Raw genomic sequence first — 18,695 nt, 5'->3', positions numbered from 1 at the left:
TTGGAGCTCAATTACTGGCAATCCCTACAGAACTGTCTTTTGTCACACATTTGCTTTAATTTCTGCAACTTCAAAATAAAAAATATTAAGATGTGAACAAATTTATCGCATATTCCAAAGTAAAGATGAGACAGATAGCTTGTCAAGCACACGCAGCGTACCAAGTCCAATCAATTATTTTCCCGTTCTCCCGTCTTGCTTTGTCTCCTAGGAAGCCATTTAAACAAAGTATCGTGCCATACACACAGAATAGGCCAGCTGAATTGGCCATGGCATAGAATAGGCGAGCTGCATTGGCCTGCTGAAATGGCGAGCATCGCACGACATTTCCTACAAACAAAATGGTGTAGATAGGTATCATCACATAGCATCAAGCTTTCAGGTCGTAAAAAGAGAGATCAGATAAAACCCATCTAACATTGATTGGGAGTTGGAGTCAAACATCAGCCATGCCATTCAAATAAAGTATATCTAATTTATATTAAATAATAGTATAGTACAACACAATGCTAAAATGAAAAAAAAAAAAAAAACTACGGCGAATGCAGGTTCATTGTGGTTCTTTGTATGGTAGCTCGCAGGCGGCCAAGTGGTTCTTCGACTTCATCTGCCCGAGCATTTCAGCAACAGTTCTGCACCGGCATTGTTTCCCCGGGCGGATGACATCCCCGTACACCGCCATCTCGATTATGTCGAGCTCCTTGTCTGCAAATCAACATGCAGCGCTATAGATATCAAACGCCAAGCCGTGTTTCGAGATAGTAAAAATGAATGAATGTGCGGTGCAGCAAGAATAAATGTCCAAAAGAATGATTTAGCATAAAATATCAAAACGAATTCGGGTCAAATGGGCGTATCAACTTGTTACTCGGAGTTATGCTTAAAATCTATTCCACTTGTTTGGAGCACTATAGCTAGTATTCCCCAGATTGCTGTGCAAAGCAAAACTAGAACATACCACAGACGGTTTCAAGTGATAAAAAAGCCTTAACACTTCCCTAGTTTTCCCTCTGCAAACACCTTACTCTTCTCAAAATATTGGAATTGAGGGTACACTGGATGTGGACATGAATTTGAACTTTGAGTTGGTAATGAAGGAGTTATATCCCAGTATATTCAGAAGAATCAGAACACAGGCAGATCTTGAGTTACATGAACTAGGTCATCTTAAGGGTGAGCCAGGAAGTTTGTTGGTGTTTCAAAAATTTAGCCAGTTGCATAACGATTTAAAGGATCCGACAACATGGTTTTGAAGATGAAATCCTATGAATGATGAAACTAAGCTGGGCAGCTGGCACATTTAGTTCGTCGAAAAACTTGCATATTTATTGCTGTAACCTTATCAAACTTCCTCTTAATGCTTTCAACTGCATAATTATCCCCGAAACCATTCCCATCTTCTCGGCTAATCCCTCTGGATCAAGGATACAACAAATAAGTGCTGAAATTTAAATGTAACAGCCTCCAATAATAGCCTCGTTTCGTGATGAAATATGTCTTGTGCTGGATTCTTATAGGAGACCCGCGCAATACTTCTCAGGCCTATATTAGAATGTGCTTTCGCCTTTCGCCTAATCATCTTATGGTCGAGGTTTATAATTTCGAGTTTGGGCTCTCATTTTTGAGTATTACAGCAGAGCTTAAGTAATACGAAACTACAGATAACATGAAATTTTTCTTTTCCAACATCAGATAAGTGACGCAAAATTAATTCACAACCGTGGTGTGGAAAGGGGAGACACTCACCAGTGAACTGAATATCGCAGGAGAAACCTTTGAGCTCAGCCTTGCCCACCCATTCCTTGTCCGATTTGAACCTGTTCACCCTTGTTTGCAGAATTTGGCAGTTATCCGCAGTCGACTCTCCGCCTACACGAACCATTCTCTTCATATTCAGATCGAATGGAACCGCTTACTACTACCCGTAAAAGCATCCATTCTAGAACAAAATCAAGACTAGACGCCTGTCTGGCCCAACCTGATGTAGGATGCAACAACGATTATAGTGCCTATCGGCACGGGCCGTATCCATTATGCCGTATCGTGCCAGCAAAATATCGGCACGATACAACCTTCGTGCCGATGGCACAACTTAAAACCCTCTATTTTTGAATAGTAAGTAATTTTCTTAATAAAATTTAAAAGATTTGATAAAAATACATAATAAATAATTGGCATATTCTGTTACTAAAGAAAGTAAATACTTCATGCCATTACGTATCGGCACAAATATATTTTTTTTATGATTGACACGCATCGACATGACCTAACACGCACCGTACCGTACAATGCTGGCAAGTTTTCAACACCATCCCGTGCCATGGCACTTAAATCCTTGGGATGCAGGGTGTAGAACTGTTAGATAAAGTGTTGTCTAAGAAGTGCTATAGTGTCTGGTTGGCTCCACTTCTGCTTCTGCTTTCAACAAAATAATTATCGCCTCCGGTAGAACATTTGGCAAATAGAATAGTACGGTGCTTTTGCAGAACCATAACGAGCTTCCGAGTCCTAGAAGTTAAAACTGATGATTTGAAGGAATTTTAATACACTACATTTTCTATCTTCTAAAAAGTAAAGTACTACTCAACTAGTTACTGAAACAGCACTTTATCTAACAACAACACTACACAAAATGGGGGGGAGATTAAGATTGAAGCGTCCAAAATTTGTGACCTCTCAGAAAAAAGAAAATTAAAAGAAAAGTTCAAAAAAAAAAAAGGAGAAGAAGGGGTGTGTGTGGGTGCCTTTGGAGAAGGGGACGATGTGATCGTACTCGTAGCAGAGGCAGCCGTGGCAGTTCCAGAAGCGCTTGCAGACGACGTTGCCAGCGCTCCGGATGCCGCCCGCTCACCACCGCCGCCTTCTGCCAGCACTTCGCCCGAGCCTTCGCGTCGAAGAACCGCGGCCGCTGCTCCTTCTCCCTCTCCCTCTCCCTCTCCTCGTCACCCCCGCGCCCGCTCCTCCCATGAAGGGGAAGGGGAGGAGGAGAAGAGCCCATGGCGGCCCGATGCCAAGGACCTAAACAAACCAATAATATTGAATGAACGAAACGAAACACTATTGCCTATTATTCTAATTCTTTATATATAAATATTGGATAGGACTACTATATATTATATAATAGGGATTTCTGATTAGAATAATAGTGGTACTCTAGGATTGAGTGAGTAGTTGATTGAATAGTATGATGTAATAGATGAAAAGAATCAAAGGAGTTAGATTTAACGACAAAAAATTTATGAGTACAAAAAAGTTTATACTCATGAGAGAATATTAGCCGGACTCTATAAATATATATTATAGTTTTGGATTTTATCGGGGACGGCCCGGCCGAGCTAGCCCCAATTGGAACGGGCCGTGATGGACAGATGGCTGGATGGCCCGGATTCGCTACCCGTTGAGCCGAGTGAGTCCATTTTATCTCTCCGCTATTGTCCATCTTTGCTCGGCACGATTCTTAAAGCACAGGGAACGACTGGTGATTTTACGGTCGACGCGTGAAGCCGTCTCAGCGCGAAGCATTCAACGATAACGTCCCCTCCCCCGGGCCGCTGCTGCTGCTTCCGGAGGGACGAGACCAAGGCTCCGAGCTTCATCCATGGCGGGGCGAGCCCTGCTCTCCTCCCTCCGACCCTACCCCCTCCTCGCGCCCCGCTCCTCCCCCCTCCCGCTCCTCCTCCGCCGCCGATGCTCCTCCTCCTCCTCGGCGGCGCCGCGCGTATCCTCCCTCCCTCTCGGCGCCGACCCCGAGGGTGCGAAGGAGCCCTCCAAGGCGCCTCCTTTCGTGCTCACGACGCCGCTCTACTACGTGAACGCGCCGCCCCACATGGGCAGCGCCTACACCACCATCGCCGCCGACGCCATCGCCCGGTTCCAGGTGTGTTTAAGAAGTTTTAAGTGTGTTGAGAAGTTTTAAGTGTGGGTGCGAAGCTCAATCATGGTCAATTTTTAGTTGCTGCCTCAGTCTCTGGGTTTTGATGTCTACTGTTATGAAATCCCTAATGCCCCTTGAGTGCAGTGTGTAGGCTCGTTAATTGCGCATTAATTTTCTAATTTTGTATGAAAAGATACCATTTTGTGCACTTGTACTTTGTGATCTTGCTCATTGAGGCTCTAATTTACTAGAATTGGGTGATAGCTCGTCGACGATATGTGGCTAGTGTGTTTAGGCAGTTTGAATATGGATAAGAAGCCCCATCATTGTCATTGTTTTAGTTGTTTCCTCAATCTTTGGGGTTTAACGTCAACTGCTACCAAATCCCTCTTGCCCCCTTAATTGGAGAGTTTAGGCTCGTTAATTGTGCATTAATTTTCTAATTTTGTGTAAAACGACACCATATTGTGGTTTTCTACTTAGTGATCATATTCGTTGATGTTCTAATTGAGTAGAATTGGGTCTTAGCTTGTCGATGCTTTCTAAAGCTTTAATCTCTTTTTAGTAAGTTGTTTTTCAGGAATTCAATAGAACTGATTATTAAAATACTTACTAATATAATGCATACATCACCCTAGGACTTCAAAATTTATCTTAATGGTGCTAATCTGGCAACAGAGGCTTCTAGGGAAGAAGGTTATATTCATCACAGGAACAGATGAGCATGGAGAGAAAATTGCTGCAGCAGCAGAAGCTAGCGGCAATAGCCCGAGCGAGCACTGCAACACCATTTCCCATTCTTACCGCTTGCTTTGGGCAGATGTACGTGCCTGTGCATTTGGGTTTTTGATTTTCTCTATAAAACTATTCTTTTTCAAGTTGTTTAGGTTATAGGTTGAACTGACAAAATTCCTGCGTAACTTGACTATTCATATTGTTTGTTAATTTGCAGCTCGATATAAAATATGATAAATTTATTCGGACTACCAGTTCAAGACATGAAGCTGTCGTGAAGGAGTTCTACTCTAGAGTACTAAACAATGGCGACATATATAGGGCTGACTACGAGGGGCTCTACTGCATAAATTGTGAGGAGTACAAGGTAAATTTACATATCATTTGTTTAGATATATGGCTGTTTACAGGAGGAAATTGGGAAAATAATCAATTGGTTCTAATGAGATATTTTATGAATTGAACTTCAAGTGCTTTTGTGTGGTGCTGCTTTGAGCGCCAAGTTTGTTAAAAAAGAGTGCTACTCGAAATATTGCAGAGATGTGCTTCCCAGTCAAACTTACAGTATAGTGTGCATGAATGTTGCTTTTTTTCCATGAGCTTGTATGCATAAAAGTTGCTTCTAACTTCCTTTTCTGGTGATAATGTACAGGATGAGAAAGAATTGCTTGAGAATAAATGTTGCCCTATGCACCTAAAGCCTTGTGTACTTCGGAAGGAGGATAACTTCTTTTTTGCCTTATCGAAGTATCAGAAGAAATTGGAAGATTTATTGCTAAGCAACCCAGATTTTGTGAAGCCTTCTTTTCGCTTAAATGAGGTGAATAATTCACGTCTTTCCTATTACTGTGATTTCTTATGTTTGTAATTTCACCTGCCAATACTTCTTTCCCCACAGATTAAGCTTGAAGAACAGTAATTGTGTCCGCCATTTTTGTAGTTAATGTTGATCTATTATTCTTGTTACTAGAATTCAAAAGAGTAAAAGTTTTTCTTTTTTCCATCAACCCAATTTGATATTTATTATGTTTTTGCTTTGTTTTTGTTTACGTTGTGCATTTTTATCGTTCTACTATTGTCAGAAATGCAATATAGTTTGATGCATTTTAGTTCATTAGTTCATGTTTGCATGAAATTGTGTATGTTTAGACTTCAAATTGCACTTTTAAATTCAAATGCGATTTTAGGTGCAAAGCTGGATTAATGGTGGATTAAGAGACTTTTCTATATCCCGTTCTTCTGTGGACTGGGGCATACCAGTGCCAAACGACAATAAGCAAACTATTTATGTATGGTTTGATGCTTTGTTGGGGTAAGATTGTCAACTTACATCTTTAGCTTTCATTGCAGTTTGCACATTATTATTTGTATTATTTGCATTATTTTGTAAGATCTAAAAGGTTGACAGTACTTCACTATACCTTGGATCTCTCGCATCAATAAATGGTGATATAAATGTTTATTTTGGACACTTTTGCTGCTTTATAATCCTTTTCTTGCCACTTAGTTCTACGTCCCCTTCACTTTAAATACAAAATTAGTACCCTCGCCTGCTAGAGTTAATGTTTTTCTTTTCTTTTCTTTTGGTCAAGAACTACATGATTTTGTTAATTTATTTGCGAGACTAACTCTAATCCGGTGATATAATTCACGAGTACTTAGTCTCTATGCAGTGACATAATTTTCTTTCTTTCCCTACAGTTATATTTCTGCATTGTTAGAGAATGAGGAGAGTCCAAGTTTACAACAAGCTGTTAATTCTGGCTGGCCTGCCTCATTGCACTTAATAGGCAAGGTAGCTTACTTAATTTTTGTTATATTTGTAGGAAAGTTTTTCTTGTTAACTGATAGTGAAGGTTGCTAATTTTTTGCCATATCAGTAATATTGTATCAGAGAATTTTATCATACAATATGTTTGATCTCATGCTAGAAGGTACATCAATGATTTACTTTGTAGCATGCTGTATATTTCCATGCAATTCCCAGTATATAATATGCCGGTAGTTCTGGATCTCTTATACCCGTGTTTTCATTATTACTGGTCATTCCTGATGTCTGCACTATGCAGGATATCTTGCGGTTTCACGCAGTTTATTGGCCAGCGATGTTAATGTCTGCTGGATTAACTCTTCCGAAAATGGTTTTTGGCCATGGCTTTTTGACAAAGGTACTTATGCTCTATCAATTTTGTCTTGTTGCAATCTTTGGATTCAAAAAATGATTAATAAAGCAGTAAAATGATAATATCAATCCGTTTTTTGTATTTTGACTGAAAGCTTTCTATGCATTGCATGCTTTTCTTTATCTGATTATGTGGCTCCCATCAAAACACCGTATTTTCTTGTGGCTCCACAAGAGAATTATAAAATCGATCTTTAGTAGAATGCCTATGTCTAATTAACAGTATTAAGTGCTTCTCAATGTTCATTTAGTTAGCACTCGAGAATTATGTCTCCTTTTTTGCTGAGATAATAAGATACCTATGAACTTTTTATTATGGCCAAGATTCTTTGTTCTTAAATTGCTTATCGGTGGATCTCTTGCATTACATATTTGCACATTTTCTAAACTGAAATGGCTTCACTGTGGGAGCCTACTTTCCGGGGTTCCTTAAAAAGAGGATTACTTTATTTGTCAAAAATCATTTTATTCTAATAAGGCTGCAATATTACTTTAAAAAACAAATTTTTTTAACTTGTATGTTTTTTCTTAATGGTATCAGGGTAAATATCAAGAATCTTTTCTTTAAACCTTTTTCTCATTTTCTTTTGTCATGTACATTTTATTTATAAGTTTCATGATTTCTATCTCATACATTCATTTTCATTTCATGCAGCACTGCTTTTTATTTTGAAAATTTTAGGATGGTATGAAGATGGGGAAATCCTTGGGAAACACACTTGAGCCAAAGGATCTGGTGCACAGATTTGGAGCTGATGCTGTTAGGTATTTCTTCTTGAGGGAAGTGGAGTTCGGGAATGATGGGGACTACTCAGAGGATCGCTTCATCAATATAGTTAACGCGCACCTCGCAAATACTGTTGGTAATATTTGTTTGAGTTCCCCATTAACCTGTTGTTCTAGTTGGAAGGTTTTCAAGACGTTCAAATATCAATATAGTAATATTTACTTACATTAAGGTATTCGTGTTAAAGCCTGTTGCCTGCAAAAAAAATTTTCTCCTCTTTTTTTGTCTAATGAACCACTGAAGGGCGGAAGGCGGCTAAGAAAGTTCTTTTAAAGGGTATCCGAGATTTCTGTATATTCCCTTCAAAATGTTGATTTTTTATATATACACCGCATACTCAGAAAAATGAACCACTAGGAGAAATATTTTCTAATAGAAAACCAACTTCCCCCCATGAATTTGCCTGACCCTATCATAATGTAACGGCATTTGTGTTACAAACTACACTTTCAAGGTGCTTATATAAAAAATTCATATTTTACAAAGAAATATGTAGAGAGATGATTTTGCAGGGATGTATATATGTAAAGCCCCTTATCCTTCATCTGAGTTTGTGAATTGTGACTGTCTTGTAACTTAATTGTTATTTTATATGAGCAGGAAACCTTCTCAACCGGACCCTTGGACTTCTGAAGAAGAATTGCCAATCCACATTACCTTTTGATTCCATGGCAGCAGCAGAAGGAAATCCATTCAAAGATACTGTGGAGAAATTGGTATGACATAGTAATACCTAATTGATCATTTCATTTACAACAAAATCTTCTAAAATGGTGTTTGACTACTACAATCCTTTTGAAAAATTGTCTGTTGTCGACAATGTTTTTAGCGTGTAAAACTTAATTTCCTTCTCAAGCAGTTCTGACATTACTTTTGTATGGCGAACTATTGATTGATCTTGAAATTTGATGTTATACAAGAACGGTACTTAGTTTTGGAAGTCATAAAATTATGGTTGGGTTTTTAAAGCTGGAAGAACATATACAGGAGTTGTTTGAGTAAAAGAATCACTATTGCTGTTGCCACTGGAATATAAATTTTTTACATAGCAATCTTTAATATGTGAGATCTGAGTTAGTCAAGCTACATCATTCTGAGAACTGGAGATTCTCTTAAACCCTTCTGATATATCAGCTGCAACACTCTGAGAGCTGGAGATTCTCTTAAAATATCCCTTCTGATATACTGCCAACCTTTTCTCTTTTTTTTTTTTTTTTTTTTTTTTTTTTTTTTTTTTTTTTTTTTGGTTGCTTTTTTTTTTGGATTCTGTCATTTTTTTTTTATTGTTGCTATTCTTCTTTCATCATTAATTAAGTTATACCTATAATGATAGCTATTTTTTACATATACAATGTACTATTTTTATTATAACCATCTTGTGTAGGTGGAAAAGGCGAGGTGCCATTATGAAAATCTCTCACTCTCAGCAGCTTGTGAATCTGTTCTTGAAATCGGCAATGCTGGTAACTTGTACATCGATGAGCATGCACCATGGTCTGGATTCAAGCAAGGGGGTACTAGCTCTGAAATGGCCGCAAAGGTTATTATCCTCATTCACTTACACTAACTGCCTCTTTATGTAATTTTTGGGAGCCCTACTTCCTTAGCCATTGTGGTGTGTTATTTGCTGGGTGTTTTCTTAAGAATGAGAAACCTTGGTTCGACCGATTGATTAGATACTAGTACCTCTATGTCATCTTCTAGTATTCCATGCAAGTCTCTGATACACTTTATCAAGAAGCAATTGTGTGGTAATGAATTGCTCACATTCTTGCATTTGTAAGCAGGACCTTGTAATTATACTGGAGGCAATGAGGATTATTGCAATAGCATTATCTCCAATTACTCCAAGTCTATGTTGGCGAATCTTTTCACAGCTCGGGTTCTCAGAGGATCAACTTGGAGCACTAACGTGGGTAAGTTATCTCCACTTCTGATGCTTGCTCTTCAGCAACTATGTAACGAGCTCTATGTTAAAGAATATAAAGCAAGAAAACAGTTAAAAGCAGAGGAGTGTTATCCTACAGAATATATACATTTGGCTAAATTTTACCCTATTTTTACTTTAAATTTTTTACTTCGCTATCATCTCCTTTGTTTTTTAACTTTTCTATTTTTTCTAGAGCGACACGGATTGGGGAAGGCTGAGAGCAGGCCACATAATGCCAGACCCAAAACCCGTCTTTGCGAGGATTGAAACAGAAAAGGAAGGCGGAAATGATTCAAATCTCAAGGTCGTGAAGAACAAGAAAAAGGTTTCTCGTAGTGAGGGACTCGTAGAGGCATAATTACGAAGTTCAACATTTTCGTAATTAGTTATGCAGCCATGGATGCCCCGCAATCAGCTGGAGGATCCGAGACCGAGCCGTAAGCTGTTCATGGATCCTGCTTTTTGTCCCAGAGATTGCTGATGTTGAATCCACTAATCTACCACTATTTCCACATCTTTGTTGCATATTTGAGTCGAATTTAGATTTGCATTCAAAGAATGATGTTGACTTCAACAAATGAAAGTTGTAGATGTTTCCATTTTTGATGATTTGAACTTGAATTATAGTATGGAAAAGATCAGCAGCTAATCTATAAAGTGGTCATATTCGAAATACTGGTCACTTTTTTGTTCCTGTGTTGCTTACTCGTTTAATAGTAAATAAACAAGATCTCCACACACACCCAGACCTTTTTGTTGAAATGCTTCAACATAAGAACACCCCTTTTTGCGGCGTAAGTTTACACCTATTATATTACTACTATGCCTGCAAACAAGCCCCTCTTATACCTTTCATATCGAATATCTGAAAAGAGGATGCTAACCAATTAAAAAGGATCTTCTCATTAATCCATTGTCATTTAGATTGTACTGAATGAAGGTTCACAGTATCCAGCAAGTAAGAGGAAATATCGGTCATTTTAAATCCTCTGTTTTGCGTTTCCTCGAAACAAAATCGAAAAAGATTCCATTCTCCTGCAACCGTTCTTGGTGATCAGTAGATCCAAAAACAGCCCTGGAGTGTAAACACCTCCTTAGGCAATTTACCTCTCCGGTACAACACAATAAGAGCACAATGAAACCAATATAATTGATGGGGTTAAGTACCTCATATCAGATCCTAATACTGTTGTAAAATCTCTGTATCTGGCTCACTTTCACATGATACTGATGCAAGGCTCTTATCACTTCATACACTTCCAACTCTCTCAAAGTCGTCGGTTTCTGCGATACCCAGAAGGCCATAGGGGAATTGTGGTAATGTTGAGAAAGTTCTGCATCGACGGATACGATGGCCCCTAGCCAATAAGCCAGGACGCACTGTTGCAATCAAACTTTAACCCAGGACCCTTATTATTTGTTTCAATTGAGTCTCCACCGTCAAAAACAACTATTAAATCGAACTAAAAATTGCCACTTAGTAAGATTTGATTCTAACAAGGTAAATATCGTTAGTTGTTGACAACGTTGCAGCTTTTGATTAAGTCAAAGTTAACCAACTTGACTATACTTAAACACTTTATCGAAGTGGCAGAGAACTATGATCTTGGTTGATCCTCAATGGATGTAACAGCTCTAACATATTTATTATTCATTAAAAAAGAGTGGCATAGTTGTATAGTAGCCTTTTCACCAAAATGTTGAAATTTTCTTTCCAGATTGCATTAAACTACTAAATATTTTCCTAGCAGTAACTTACTTAGTGCATATTTGTTTAGAAGCAAGCTATTGCTTCCTTTTCTTTAGATATAGGGATAATAATCTCTTCTGCTTTCTCTATTGTAACTTCATCAAATCAAAGTAACTCAATTTGACAACCACATGTAAATGTAAGTGGAACATAGGCAACTCTCCTTGGCCAAAAATTACTCGTAAAAAAGATAGTAGAGTGTAAAAATTTCTTGTACATATAAGACTACTACCTGAGTTACATGGCTAGTTTAATCACCTTTGCTTCTCTTCTTTAGCATTCCAACAAACTCATCTCTTTCTTCTTGTGTCATCCCTTCAGTGGAGCAATCACCCACACCCCATTCCGCGCCGCGCAAGCAATACTTATCTTGGAGTTCTTTCTGATTCCTGGAAAAGGATCCACACAATTAATTTGCAATCATGCACTTATTTCGCAATTTTATAGTCAGATAAAAAACACAACTTCAAAGAGGGTTACTGCCGTATACTCTGATGCAAAGCACTAGTGCATCTGACAGAAAGGGGATGATGTATACCAGCGGTCCTGATCCTATTAATGTAGTTCTAATTTGGTCCTCAATCTATAAATTGTAACTGACGAGTCGCAATATACCCTTTTACATTAAAAATTTCCCCATTAAATTAGGAAAAAAATGTTGATACATTCGAGTCACCACCTAACTATCATGTAACGCCGCAATCTGAGAAAAATCAATCTTAACACGCAAAATGAGATGACAGCTAGGTGGTGATTTCATGCACACATCTCCAACCATTTTTACAGAAAAAATTCAATGCAGAAGTGTAATTAAGACCCAGTTTGTAACAACTTACGGTGAAGATCAAACTTGTGAACAGTAACAATCTCTATTCAAATATTCGTCGAAAAAAAAAAACTAATCTTACCTTTCTTTATTCAATCTAGACTTCTCCAGCAGCTCCTTAAGCACGGTAGTAGATTTGAATCGCGAGTCGAACTCAGCATACTTCTTCTGATTATCCTCTTCGAAAGACGAAAAACAATACTTGATGATAAAATTAGAGAAGAACATATTCGAACGTAAAAGAGATAGTGAGCAGGGCGCGAACCGTTCCATTTGTTGAGGAAATCAAACTGCGGGAGCTGAGGTCCGGGAACCGATTCCAACCCCGAGAAACCCGAGAGAATTCCAGCATCCACTGCAAATCAAATGCCCGAAAACTCCATTACACATCAACCTTTTTTTTCTTTTCCTTATGAAAGAAGTGAAACTGAATTATGCTTAAGAATTTCTATGGGTGACAACAAATTGAAAATACGAGGAATTACATGCGAACCAATATTCATATTTTACATAATTCTTTTTTTCTGAGAAATAAGAGATTGTAAAATGTAAGATGATACCACATGCATGATTAATGCAAGGAATCAATAAAGGTAAAACTTCAAAAATGCCCCACTATGGTACATGGAAGTTGTAGTAAACTATCTTATAATGAATTGCAAACAAGGAAGGATAAAGTATTATACTTTATTATTCCGTGGTTTATACCGTAGAATATTTCGTTGCTTTTTCTATGGAAAGTGTTTTGGTTCTGTTTTTCGCTAGAAATGTGAATCAATTAGGCTTCGAACTTGAAATCTCAGGTATCAACCATCATATTCTTTGCCAACTGCGCTAGATACAGTAGATGGATACGCCAAAATATTTATTTTTATGAATTATTGATGTGCTGGCAAATTTAACTAAAAACCATTGTAATAATTATGAGCTTCAGTACATTAATAATATATAAAGACATGTTACGAGGAGGAACCTTGTAATAGTACCCCTTTTCTAATGATTTCTTAAAATATGGTAACTACCGAGCTAATTTTATTATTGACAAAACATATATATTGTATCAACTTAAAGCAGGAATATAAATTGATACTCTATGAAACTACTGTAGTACACTGTATGCAGTAGATTTTTTTTTTTGAAAAAAATTAAAGTAATTGAGGCTAAGGAGTGTTAAAAAAAAAAAGGAGGAGGAAAAAGGAGTGCACCTGGAGTGGACCAAAGAAGGAAGGAAATGGAGGCGGCGGCGGGGAGGGACCAATGGAGAGCTCGAGAGGGAGAGGGGTTGGATCGATGACGTGGCGGAGATAGGGGCGCGGAGTCGACGGCGGTGATTTTCCCGGTGAGGGAGATGGACGGAGGAGGGCGAGGGGAGGCGAGGAACGACGAAGAGGAGAAGAGCATCGTGCCGTGTTTCCCCTGCGACGATGCTGAGGCTCGTAAAATCGTGAAAATGCCCGGAGATAATAATAATAATAATAATAAATAATATCAGAGTAGCTCTTCGGAGTCGGATCCAGTTGTTCGGTAGGACCTCTAACATCCGACCCGCTTTTTTCAAAAAAAAAAAAAATTATTTGGAGATTCCTAGGCTATTTTTGGAGATTAAAATCAAGTTTACATTCAAATAAGAGAAAATAATTTTCTTACCTCTTTTTTTTTCTTTTCCTTCTCTTCTTTTATTTTCGTCAAACTGAGCTACCCGATCCATTTACTCCACAACTTAACCCGACCCGACCCGACCCGACCCAAATATCAACCGTTCGCCGTTAACGGTCGAACCCTATCCATTCCCTCTCACCTCCTCGCTTTTCACTCTTCATCTCCCTCCTCTTCATCCCTTTCAAATGATCGCCTCTAAAACCCTAACCCTCTCCTCCCTCGCCCCCGCGATCCATAGAACCCGGAACCAACCCCCCTCTCCCTTCCTCCCCTTCCACCCTCTCCCCTCCTCTCCCCTTCGATTCCTAGGGCTAGGGTCCCATGGATCCAACAAGCCCTTATCGGCGCGCTGCGCCTCCGTCCCCGCCATGGATCCTCCCTCCGACGCTTCTTCCGACGACACCGTCGAGGACCTCCTCACCAAAGGGGACCGCATCGAGCGGCTGATGAAGATGGAGCGCCGCGCTGAGCCGCCGCCATTGGCGGAGGAAGTACGGGGGCGGCGGTGGTTTCCGTATATTGATGTTTTCAGGTCGGGGACGGTGGAGGTGTCGAGCAGGGAGGTGGTGGACGCGCTGGATCCGTACATCATGGACGCGAGGAAGGAGAGGATTCGGAGGGCGGTGGCGAACCGGAGCTACTCGGTGTGCTTGGTGGTCGAGGGCTTGACGGACTTCGGAAACGTGTCGGCGGCGTTCAGGTCGGCGGACGCGCTCGGGGTGCAGTCGGTGCATGTGATCTCCTGCGGCGGCAGTAAAAGGTGCAGCTACGCCTGCGGTGAAACGGCACGCCCTGTTTGACTCCTTTGATCTTCGAAGCAGTGTGGCATCGGGTTTCTCGTATCAATGTAACAAATTTGGATGATCTGATTTGTTAGTACTTAGTCTGAGGATTGTGAGAGAGCTTGGATTTGAGTACAATGAGCTTACTAGTGCCTATTTGGCTCAGCTTCTACTTCTTCTTCCCGCTGCAAAGTAATTGGCAAACAGGGAGTCCTGGATCTTCTACTGCAGTAGGATCCGAAAGCAGAACGCTCCTAATTGGAGCTTTTACTTTTGCTTCAGAAAGAAGCACGTCAGGGACCTCAGCATAGTGCTTCTCTTAATAGCATTATTCAAATAACATTCATCGAAATGCACTACACTCTACACAGCAGGAACAAACATGAGCAACTATCCTGTGAGCGAGGGTGGGAAACTCTGACGGGTCTAAAAGGGCATTTGCTTGTTTCTGTTCCATGGGCGGAACGGGATTTTCTACTAATTTGTTAATCGCTTATTGTTAGATATTTGTTGTTTGTAACAGGTATCGGGACAATCGGCATGTTAGCATGGGTGCTGAGAAATGGCTGGACATTGAGCTGTGGAATTCGCCGTCTGAGTGCTTTACGGCATTGAAAAAGCGGGGTTATCGCATTGCAACAGCTCGCTTGGGAACTGATTCGGTATGAATTAATGTTCCATGTCCGTCGGATCACCTTTTTGGTCTCTCAATTCTACAATGAACTTCCGTGTTTCCCGTATATGGCTGTTAATGTGACACATTTAATAGCTTATTTGCAATTCCTTTTGTAGCTTTTTATTCTTCAATGAGTTTGGTGTTTCATGTTTTGCACTTTATTCTTCAATCAAGATCAATTTACAAGTTATCAAGATGGTTTACTTTCTTTGAATTGATAACTTTTTGATTCTTTCCCAGGCTTCTGTATATGAGTTGGATTGGTCGCAACCAACTGCTATTGTTGTGGGAAATGAACATATGTAAGTATCTTGTGTATGTGCATATGTATTTGGCTTTCTGAGATTTGATAATTCATTGCATTTGCATTTGGTACCGTGAGGTTCCTCGTTAAATGACTCCACACAAATCACATACTTTGCATGTTGATTTCTCATTGTTCTTTCTCGCTAGAGCACCAGAGTAACTCTTTCTTTGTTACCAGTATTGATAATCAAGATCTGTGATAATTTTATGCTCTCAAACGAAGATCTATGAACTGAATTTTACACTATAGTTCGTCCCATTAATAGTTATATTTCTGGATATCATTATGCCTTTTATCATGATTACATGAAAAATTGGTTCAGGATGGTTGACAAGGTCTGGAATGTGCTGCCCATCGTTTTAAATTATTTTTGAGCATTCTTAATTATTCTGCCAATCCTATCTATGCTTTGGGACGGCTTTATTAGTGGATGATGCTCTTTAGTAGCATATAATTACCTTACTTTAATATTTCTTTGATGGACCCTATGATTAATTTTTTTGGGTTCATCATTAAGATATTGTTTTTTGCGACATTTATGGTGCTTTAATATGCTACTGGTTTGGTTTTCATTTTGTATTTATTGATAATTTATTTCTTTGGAAAAACTAAAAGAGATAGAGATTTATTTCAGCTTATTAATCCCGATTTTTGCTGCATGGCAGGGGTATAAGCGAAGAGGCTCTGTCCCTTTCAGACTTGCATTGTATGCTTCCGATGAAAGGCATGGTGGATTCTTTCAATGTTTCTGTTGCGGCTGGCATTCTCATGCACCATGCTGTGTGTGATAGAGTTTCTCGCCTTGTAAGAATAGGAACTTTCTCAGTTAACTTCATATATCTTTCCTTGTCTCGAGAGTAATGATTACCTTTAAGATCATAAGAACTGCCCTTCCAGGTTTTTTGAATTAGACAGTATATTTTTAGTGATACCATACTATTGCTGAGATCAGTGATCTTTCCCTGTTTGTTTCGAACAGATTCAAAAGCAATCATGTATTTTGGGATTATATTCATCTCTCTTTTATGTTAAGATAGTATTATATCTGATAAACTATCATGTTTCCTATGTGCTCTTTTCTTTTTTTTTTTGAAATTTCTTGAGATTTATAAATTGAAACTATTGTCTTCAAAATACGAAGGGAACTATTATGAAATTATAGTATAATTTGCAGGGTCATCATGGTGATCTGATGCCCGAAGAAAGTGAGATCTTGCTTGCGGAGTTTTATTTGCGCCATAGGGAGAGCACTATCAGTATTGTTCATGAGTATGCTAAAAGGAAAGCGGAGAAGCTCAGCGCCAAACTATAGGATAAAATTACTTAATACTGCTGCTTAATGTCTCAGGTCACCATCCGACTCTTTTCAGGTACCCGAGCATTAGAGTCATTGAATTCATATAGTAACTTTGCTGCTTTATTACCACATACTACTTGAAATATCTAACTGTTTAGCCATCTTCATTGGAAATCATTGCAGTTTTACTAAAATTATTTGCATGTGCTGTGCATGATTTGACATTCAAAGATATAACCTGAAAAAATGTCTATCTTTAACTGCAGTTCAAAACACTGTACCTCAAGGTTGAGGAAAAGAACTTCCTCCCAGGTTCTTATTATATTTTTCTCAAGAAGCACGCCGTGTTATTGATACTTTCCGATGAGAGAAGCAATTCATGTATGTTGGCTTCACTTTATTCATGTAGAAGTGGAAACACTTCGAGATACGCTGCGCTTCACCGAACGCGAACATGAACGATCGGCCCACATGAGGTTCATTGGGTTCTCACTAATAAGTGGGTTTTTTTGTGTTATCTAACCTGTATTTTGGAAGCATATTGGTTTTGTAGTCGACTTTGTTTTTGGTTTTCGGTAATACGAAGGACACTGAATCGTGTCGTGTTTGAGCAGAGCTGTTTAAAGAAGTGCTAGCAATTATTTTATTTTCTTGAAAGTCTCTAATGTCATCACATTATGGTTGATCTCCAAGTTATTACGCCCATCTAAAAGGCGCTAGCTGTGACATCTTCGGCCGGTGACCGGTCGCAGAAGATCCATGCATCCAAACAGTCCTTTACTTTCCACCAGTGATTCACATGGCATCTATGAGTAAATAATTCACTTTGCGTAAGTCTCTGATATCCTGCAGTAACTTCTTGCAGTTGTAGGGGAGACATGCTCATTCAATTCCTTGCAGTTTGTGGGGGAACATGTTGCTTGTAAGTTTTAATTAAGGTTAAATTGCATGTTTGGTCCTCAAACTAGAAGACACACTGACATTTTGATTCTCAAATTTTAATTTATTGTAATTTCAGACTCTTATCTTTTCGATTTGTTGGAATCAAGTTCTTTCAATTTAGTTTATTAAATGTCAATATATCGTTAATGTAGTAATGATGTAGCAGTTTTGTTATTAGTGATGCCCCAATACTTTAAATTCTACATCATTTTTACATTATGGTACAGTAATATTTAATTAATTAAATTAAGGTGTTTGATTTGATTATAATAATTTTGAAAATTCGAGTTAGAAAATCACCCGACTCATAGTTTGAGGACCAAACGTGCAATTTATCCTTCTAATTAATCATAAGCTTTTCCCATTGTTTCCATTTCATCTTTGCAGAGTTAACTGTAACAATTTAGTATGGCAAAAGGCAACTGGCAAAGGGCTTGGTGGTTGGTATCTGAGATCCCAAGTTTGAATCCTAGTTGTTTTATATTTTCAGCTAAGTTTATTTCTAAATAAAATAAACGAAGCGGGTAGCGTGCTACCTATCTCTCTCTCTCTTTCTCTCTCATACAGTCGTTTGATTCCGTTGAACCTACCCTTTCTTTTCCTGCCATTTTATTTCGGATTTAGTGTTGGAACTTTAATTAATCGCCTGGAGTAAAAAAAAAAAAAAAAACCACCACACCAGTTTGTTAAAAAACTTTGCTTATTCAAATTGAAATTTGAACTTGAAGGCGAGATTGAAATGCAACTAAATTGTTACACTCGAAACTGCCAAGAGAAAATCAAAATCAAATCAAACTTTCGTAGCTAAATTGATAGAATTGAAACTTTGAGAATGATGATGTGATCCGTGTCATGTCAACAAACTAGAGTAGATCTACGTGAATAACTAAACAATATCCACTCTATTTATGTAATCGAATATGTATTGTTGCAAATAATTTGTTATTA

At 38.7% G+C, this 18,695-nt stretch overlaps 3 protein-coding genes across 5 annotated transcripts; 2 read left to right on the top strand and 1 right to left on the bottom strand.

The window, feature by feature from the left end:
- LOC109715255 lies at positions 381-13,538 on the bottom strand. The gene is given in 8 exon segments (XM_020240183.1): positions 381-705; positions 1,747-1,869; positions 2,745-2,824; positions 2,826-3,018; positions 11,517-11,647; positions 12,167-12,263; positions 12,350-12,439; positions 13,290-13,538. Coding segments are annotated over 8 exon segments (1,065 nt in total). The 5' UTR covers positions 13,486-13,538; the 3' UTR covers positions 381-550.
- On the top strand, positions 3,599-10,183 carry LOC109710260 (methionine--tRNA ligase, chloroplastic/mitochondrial). Its single transcript, XM_020232774.1, has 12 exons — positions 3,599-3,877; positions 4,553-4,696; positions 4,827-4,976; positions 5,262-5,429; positions 5,797-5,921; positions 6,311-6,404; positions 6,679-6,777; positions 7,474-7,654; positions 8,179-8,294; positions 8,963-9,118; positions 9,366-9,494; positions 9,702-10,183. Exons 1-12 carry the CDS (start codon positions 3,599-3,601, stop codon positions 9,864-9,866), a joined length of 1,806 nt encoding a protein of 601 aa, XP_020088363.1. The 3' UTR covers positions 9,867-10,183.
- Positions 13,862-17,462, top strand: LOC109718188 (tRNA (guanosine(18)-2'-O)-methyltransferase). 3 transcript variants are annotated; one of them, XM_020244265.1, is made up of 7 exons: positions 13,862-14,503; positions 15,049-15,187; positions 15,442-15,503; positions 16,174-16,312; positions 16,671-16,878; positions 17,072-17,117; positions 17,215-17,462. In XM_020244265.1, exons 1-5 carry the CDS (start codon positions 13,929-13,931, stop codon positions 16,818-16,820), a joined length of 1,065 nt encoding a protein of 354 aa, XP_020099854.1. In that variant the 5' UTR covers positions 13,862-13,928; the 3' UTR covers positions 16,821-16,878; positions 17,072-17,117; positions 17,215-17,462. The 3 variants fall into 3 exon arrangements, with proteins under 3 accessions (XP_020099854.1, XP_020099843.1, XP_020099862.1); XM_020244254.1 differs by having other exon boundaries at positions 17,072-17,462; XM_020244273.1 differs by having other exon boundaries at positions 13,864-14,503; positions 16,683-16,878; positions 17,072-17,462.

Source organism: Ananas comosus, linkage group 1 (assembly GCF_001540865.1).
Source record: "Ananas comosus cultivar F153 linkage group 1, ASM154086v1, whole genome shotgun sequence".
NCBI classification, from domain to species: Eukaryota; Viridiplantae; Streptophyta; class Magnoliopsida; order Poales; family Bromeliaceae; genus Ananas; species Ananas comosus.
The sequence above is the reverse complement of the archived record's forward strand: the minus strand, read 5'-3'. Positions and strand labels throughout refer to the sequence as shown.

Bases quoted from the DNA above. Each gene is read 5' to 3' on its own strand.
- LOC109710260 (XM_020232774.1), top strand. From the start codon at position 3,599: ATGGCGGGGCGAGCCCTGCTCTCCTCCCTCCGACCCTACCCCCTCCTC. The intron at 3,878-4,552 runs GTGTGTTTAAGA...ATCTGGCAACAG, and splicing joins ACGCCATCGCCCGGTTCCAG to AGGCTTCTAGGGAAGAAGGT. The intron at 4,977-5,261 runs GTAAATTTACAT...GATAATGTACAG, and splicing joins TAAATTGTGAGGAGTACAAG to GATGAGAAAGAATTGCTTGA.
- LOC109718188 (XM_020244265.1), top strand. From the start codon at position 13,929: ATGATCGCCTCTAAAACCCTAACCCTCTCCTCCCTCGCCCCCGCGATC. The intron at 15,188-15,441 runs GTATGAATTAAT...ATTCTTTCCCAG, and splicing joins CTCGCTTGGGAACTGATTCG to GCTTCTGTATATGAGTTGGA. The intron at 15,504-16,173 runs GTAAGTATCTTG...GCTGCATGGCAG, and splicing joins GTTGTGGGAAATGAACATAT to GGGTATAAGCGAAGAGGCTC.